General features: G+C 30.9%; 1 protein-coding gene across 2 annotated transcripts; it reads left to right on the forward strand.

Annotated features, from left to right (window-relative positions):
- The first annotated feature begins 739 nt into the window (after nt 1–739).
- LOC112703487 (cytochrome P450 CYP72A613) lies at nt 740–4,776 on the forward strand. 2 transcript variants are annotated; one of them, XM_025754948.2, is made up of 5 exons: nt 740–1,110; nt 1,529–1,746; nt 2,895–3,136; nt 3,581–3,968; nt 4,095–4,776. In XM_025754948.2, exons 1-5 carry the CDS (start codon nt 816–818, stop codon nt 4,518–4,520), a joined length of 1,569 nt encoding a protein of 522 aa, XP_025610733.1. In that variant the 5' UTR covers nt 740–815; the 3' UTR covers nt 4,521–4,776. The 2 variants fall into 2 exon arrangements, with proteins under 2 accessions (XP_025610733.1, XP_025610734.1); XM_025754949.2 differs by lacking the exon at nt 740–1,110 and having other exon boundaries at nt 1,607–1,746; nt 2,862–3,136.
- Nucleotides 4,777–6,978: the final 2,202 nt, after the last annotated feature.

Consider the following 6,978-nt stretch of genomic DNA (forward strand, 5'->3'; position numbering starts at 1 on the left):
TTATATGGATTAAAAATTTGAGTGAGGGCTTGTGTTTCCTTCCCTTGTTCTTCCCCCTTTCCAGCGTGTGTTCCCTTTGATTTTGGGAAGGAAGGGAGCTGATGCTCTCATAATATATGTGGGTGGATTGGGCCATGGGCCCAATATGAGCTCGATTCGTCGAATTCAGTCTGTTCGATCCAATCTTAAACTAAATTCTTTAAAATTAATGTCAAATTTCTTGTTTAAATTAATTCTACCTCACTAAATCATAAAATTTTATTTTCTAATTTATTTGATTAATAATTAATTTAATTATTCACTAATTACTCAAAATTTATATATATCATTACTCAAAATTTATATATATCATTGATCACTAAAATTAGTTATTAGTATAAAATACACATTAAAATATAAAATATATATTAAAATTAAATGAAATAAAATTAAATATATATTTATATACAAATATACAATAAACATATAATAACTAATTTTAATATATATTTAATATTTTTTATTTCTATTATTTTACTATTTAAAAATACAAAAAATATTAAAATTTATTATTTTTTATATCATTTAATTATCAATTAAATTCTTTAATCTAATAATTCAATAACATACTTTAACTTATATTTTTAAATATTAATAATTAATTAATAACTAAAAATAATAAATTTTAATAATATTCTAAATTATTTTGTGTGCTGTAGAATTTCATTGTAGCCTTATTTAAAAGCCACCCAAGTGGCATAGGCAAGTATCATCCAAGTGAACTACATTAATTCACTCTCTGGCTCCCTCTTCCACAACCCCAAAGAAACAGGAACATGATAAGAATATCTTCCCCAACTGCAATATGTTTCATCATAGTGGTTCCATTGGTTCTTCTATGGGCATGGAAGCTTCTCAATTGGCTATGGCTGAGGCCAAAGAGATTGGAGAAGCTTCTAAGAGCTCAGGGACTTCAAGGCAACAAATACAGGGTTCTTGTCGGGGATTCAACGGAGATGATCAACATGATCAAGAAAGGTGCCAAATCTCAACAACACAACACTCTTTCCAATGATAAAGATGTAGCACCACATGTCTTCTCTTTTATCCATCACACTGTTCAAAAATTTGGTAATCTTATTTCTCTTTTATGTTGAAGATTTAATGTTATCTTCCTTTATGTATAGAATTTTAGATTCAAACTTCATTATTCTCAATGTAACAAAGAAAAAAAAATGCTATTTTTCTTTTTTGAAAGCAGCTACTTTAGCTATTTATTTGATCCATATATCGAACTAACTTTTTATTTAAATAAAAGAAATATATGATTTTTCAATTCAAACAAAACTGGAAAAAGTTACCTATTTATGTTTCGTGATTGATATTGGTGTATTATGGAGCACAAATATGTCAACCCCCCTCCCCTCTTTTTCTAAATTGTATACATTTGGTAAATCATATATTCAATTTATTTAAATAAAAAAACACCTATTAGGCAGTTGTATGAGTTATATAACACAGATCATCAAACATGTCCATGTATGTGTAGGTAAGAATTCTTTTGTCTGGGAAGGTACAACACCAAAGGTCATAATCACAAATCCTGATCAAATCAAAGAAGTCTTTAACAAGATCAATTATTTTGAGAAACCCACGTTGAACCCTCTTGTCAAGTTATTGAGCAACGGACTCGCAAACTATGACGGTGAGAAATGGCAAAAACATCGAAAGATTATCAACCCTGCTTTCCATTTTGAAAAATTAAAGGTAATATATTTTTTTTTAAGAAGGATGATTTATACTCTATTTGATTACTAGATATAGAAGAATTAATTATCTTTAATATTTCGAGTCTTAAAACTATTTACTTTATTTAATATTAAGAATATGTTTTGGAAGGTTTGTTAAGTGATGAAATTAATAATATTTAAATTTGTCTAAGTTGCACTCTTACTTCAATCTAGTTCTCAAAGTTTTGGTTTAATCAATTTAGTCTTTTAATTTGGCATTTGTGACTTATATTAGTGTATGATAGGAAAAGTCTAGGGGTCAGCAATTTTGGTGTTTTCTGGCCAGCACTTAACCATAAAAAGAAAAGTGAATAATTTTTCACTATTGAATGTAATCTCACACCATTAAAAACATTATTGATGGCCAATTGATGGTTACAAAATACCAAAATTGCTGGCCCCTAACATTTTTCATGTATGATATTGTTTTTATCACAGAATCATTAGTAGCATTTTGAAATGAACTATAAGTTATCATATTAAACTCTCAAACGGCTATCTAATGTGGTAATTGAAATTTACTTCAATTTGTTTTTTCTGATTCTTTAAAACCCTAATATTAATTTTAATTAAAGGCTTTTTAGAAAATAAATTAAAGTAAAAAAGTTTAATTATCATATTAGATAGTTATTATGAAGTTTACTGTGGTAGTCTAACCTATATCCCAATACGCCATTAGTGATTCTGTGGCAGAAACCAAGGACTAACATGAGTTATGGATATTAAATTAGGGGATCAAATTGAGAAGATTGAAATGAGGAGTGTTAGAGCCAGTAACTTTTGTGTTTTTTAATCATTAATTGGTCATCAATAGTATTTTTAATAGTGTGAGATTAAATCCAATGATGTGTGATTATTTAATTTTCTTTTGATAGTTAAATGCTGGCCAACTTTTTAAAAATTGCTGACTCTGTGAGACTTTCCCTAATTGAAATCAAATTGAGGCATAACTTTAAGAATAAAGTTGAGTATTAACTCGTTAAGTGATACTCAGCATTACTATTTTAATTTTTTTTCATTTATACTTACACTTCACGTTTGTTGTATGATTACAAAGTAATTATTCTAAAATTATCATATATTACTTCATAGTCCATAGGTAATGTCATCAAATCATGTCTATAGGGAATGTCATCAACCATATTCGAATCCTGTGATGAAATGGTTAAAAAATGGGATGCGATGCTGTCTTCCGAAGGAAAATGTGAAATTGACGTATGGCCATTTCTTCAAAATTTGACTTGCGATGTTATTTCCAAGACAGCATTTGGAAGCAGCTATGAAGAAGGAAAACGAATATTCGATCTTTTAAGAGAACAAGCTGGACTCATTATGAAATTACGAAATGTCTATATTCCCGGATGGTGGTAAGACTATTAATATAATAGTTATAAAAATTATTCATCTTTTTTCTCTCTTTGGTGAATATATATCTAGGAGCCAAACTTACATATACGCCTTGGAAATTAGTAGTGATTTCACACATTATTACTAGGGGTACCCCATCAGGTGAAAACTCAGGTGTCGACTTCACGTGAAGTTGATAGTTGAGAGTCATTAGATGATTTGACTGATTTAACTAAATTTTCATCTAATTGCTCTTAATTATTAACTTTACGTGAAATCGACTGCACCTGAGTTTTCCCCATCCCATCAATGTATACAAATTGATTTGGTTAAACTAAAGTATGATATATTACACAAATTAGAAACTCTTGCCCCTAGAAATTTAAGTGAGGAATATGTGTAATTGATATCCACATGTAATATGTAATTGACTGACAAGAATATAATATGTATTTAATTCTTAGGTTGATACCAACAGCTACGCACAAGAGGATGAAAGAAATTGAAAAAGATAAAAAAGCTTCGCTCGAGTTTATCATCAACAAAAGAGAGAAAGCAATGAAGGTAGGGGAAGTCATGAACAAAGACTTATTAGGCATACTTTTGGAATCAAATCATAGAGAAATACAAGAACATGGAAACAACAAAGTTGCGGGAATGACAAGCCAAGAAGTAATGGATGAGTGCAATGCATTCTACCTTGCTGGCCAAGAAACCACCTCAGTTCTTCTAGTTTGGACAATGGTACTATTGGGTAGGTATCCTGATTGGCAAGCACGTGCTAGAGAGGAAGTTTTGCAAGTTTTTGGCGATCAAACTCCGGATAGTGAAGGGTTAAGTCGCCTTAAAATTGTAAGTAAAACCTTCAAGTCGGTTCCCTATGTTTTTTCTTAGCTGCTTATCTGTAACAACTGACAAAATTCACATACTCCAGCATTGCAAGTCCTTTAATTAACGCTCACACCTTTTCTTTCACAGATGACAATGATTTTATACGAGGTTCTAAGGTTATACCCTCCAACTGTTTACTTCAATCGTGCTGTCCACAAAGATGTGAAACTTGGCAACCTTTCCCTTCCAGCAGGAACACAAGTTTCCTTACCAATACTCTTGATTCATCATGATCGCGATATTTGGGGCGATGATGCAACAGAGTTCAAACCGGAAAGATTCTCTGAGGGAGTTGCAAAGGCAACAAAAGGCCAAGTTTCATTCTTTCCATTTGGATGGGGACCTAGAGTATGCATTGGGCAAAATTTTGCTTTATTGGAAGCAAAGATGGCTTTGTCATTGCTCTTACAACGTTTCTCATTTGAGCTCTCCCCATCTTATGCACATGCTCCAACTACTGTACTCAGTCTCAATCCAAAGCATGGGGCTCATGTTATCTTACATAAATTGTAGCTTTATCGTTTTTATTCTTTTCCACAAGTATCTAGACTCTCGTATTAAGAATCGACTAATCAGGCATGAGAAGTAATTTTCCTACCATGACCAATCTGATGTGTTGGTCGTACTGTTACATAAATTCATCAATTAGGTGGCGTACCGCATATTAATTTGCGTGATGGCGTACCAATCTGTCTTTGTATTAAAATATCATATGCAGTATGGCGTATCGCCTACTTGTTATCTATTGAAATGTATTGCGTTCTATGTATCCGTTGCAGTACATTTAGGAGAAGTTTTATGTTATTTGTTTTTTCTTTGCATGTTTTTCCTTTTAAGTATGTCTAATGTTTGAAGTCCTTATTAAACAGGCCTATAAGAGATGAAGAGAGTTTCAGGGAATCTCATTAATTAAGATGAATCTGTAGTCAAATCGCAACTCGGCATTTAACCGGTTCTATAATGACGAAGGAATAAGAATATAATAATGAATTATTACCTAAATTATTTTGGAAAAGTATAGAGTACTAATAAATTATCTGTCAATTTATTGCTAACAATAATTAATATTAAAGACACTTTCACTAGAAGAAACATATATAAGGAGACATATTTAAAAGACACATCTATAAAGATATTTTTATTAGACACATTCATAAAAACACTTCTATTAAATACAACTATAAGCAAAAGTTGACAGGAATTGATAGAATCTTTGTACCATAAGCAAAAGTTGACAGAAAGTGATAGAGTCTTTGTTGATTACATAGTGAAATTGAATTATTTTTCATTAGTAATAGATATAAGCTCAATTGTAATTAATTACTCACTTTAGCGTATGTCAATTATAATAGAAATTAATTTAGCTTCTAGTTATTGAATGTATAGTTGTAATTAATTTTATAGTCGAAGTATATAAAAAGAACACAAGGTTAAACATTTAACAAATACTTTTTTTTAGATTTTCATTTTGAAAAATTTTAAAAAATTGAGAACAGTTCATTTTCTCTCTCTATCAACCTTCACTCTTCCTCTTTCTTTTTGGTTTATCAAACCATCAATATCACTTTAGCTCAAGGCATGAGATTTATTTATAGTGCGGTGAGCGTGGAAAACAAACAAACTGTGAATCAACTTGAAAAGGTTGTGAATTGAGATCCAATTGTTACCAATGTTGTTGCTTTCTTTCTTTTCACTCTTTGGGTTGTAAAGATTTTATGGAAAACAGTTAAAGTTTAAAGGTGTTTATTTTTTTGGATTAACAATTCTTACCAACTACTTTAATAATGCAAGATTCAATTCATGACAAACTTAGTGATTTAATCTCCTCTAATCTAATTAACCGTCAATTCCTTAGTCACTTAAATTAGACTAAAGGTTTAGGTCCAATTCTAGTTTATTAGTCACATAAACCCTAATTACCCAAAGATAAGAGATTATATATCACGTATGACGTTAATTCCAGATAACCAGAGAATTATAAGAATTTACTTTCAAGTTGTTATTCAAGTGAGTTAACTTTTTCAAGATTCAACAGAATTCAAATAGAAAAAGAGTTATCTTCCAATATATTCTAATTTCTAGCTAGGACGATGAAGAACGAAAGTAATTCTAGAATATAAATTAGTACATTGATTGAAAGTAGAATGACAATAGTATTAATCCATAGAATAAACAAAACTCCTAACCTTAATCAGAAAAGTTTAGTTGTTCATGACTCAGAGAAAACTAGGATTTCCCAAAAGTGTGTAAAGTGCGAAATGAGGAAGAGCGAAGAGAGAAGAAGCCCGAAGAGTTAAATCTTTTTCCTTTTATATTTAATCTAATTGATTTGAAAATAAAATAAAGTAATAAGATATGAACCCTAAAAGTTTGTCTTTGGTAATAATAATAAACCAAATAAACTAAAATAAAAACAATAAAAAATAATTATTAACTAAATCTTCAACCAAAAAGTCCTTCTTTAGAATCTAATTTCGCGCTATTGGGGTTAAACGCCAAGTTCCGCATTTAGCGCCGCTGAGACAGAAAGGTTTTATGGTGTTGCTGTCTTCTTGGCGCTAAACATTAGGTTCGACATTTAGCGCCACTAACGTGTGACTCTGGCACTGGTTACGAAGCACCTGGCACTAAACGCCACAACGTCAACCCAACAAAAGGTTTGCACGCGTTACGAGGTGGCTAGCGCCAAACGCCCAATAATGGCGTTTAGCGTCCACTTGGCAGCATCAAATTTCTTCCTTTTTCTTCTCCTCGAATTTTTTCAAAAATAAATAAAATCATAATGCGTCTCAAAGTAGCATCCAAATAGGTTTCAAACACTAAAATCAAAATAAATTCAATAATTTCATATCCAAACTAATAAGAAAATATAGAAACTATGTGTAAAATTCCTACAATACCCCTTGTTCCTCTTTTTTTTCAAACCAAACCCTAACCCTCTTCTAAGACACTCACTCACCTCTCACTACTG

The sequence above is a fragment of the Arachis hypogaea genome, chromosome 7 (genome assembly GCF_003086295.3).
Source record: "Arachis hypogaea cultivar Tifrunner chromosome 7, arahy.Tifrunner.gnm2.J5K5, whole genome shotgun sequence".
Taxonomy (NCBI): domain Eukaryota; kingdom Viridiplantae; phylum Streptophyta; class Magnoliopsida; order Fabales; family Fabaceae; genus Arachis; species Arachis hypogaea.

Bases quoted from the DNA above. Each gene is read 5' to 3' on its own strand.
- LOC112703487 (XM_025754948.2), top strand. From the start codon at position 816: ATGATAAGAATATCTTCCCCAACTGCAATATGTTTCATCATAGTGGTT. The intron at 3,137-3,580 runs GTAAGACTATTA...TTTAATTCTTAG, and splicing joins GTCTATATTCCCGGATGGTG to GTTGATACCAACAGCTACGC. The intron at 3,969-4,094 runs GTAAGTAAAACC...TTTCTTTCACAG, and splicing joins GGTTAAGTCGCCTTAAAATT to ATGACAATGATTTTATACGA.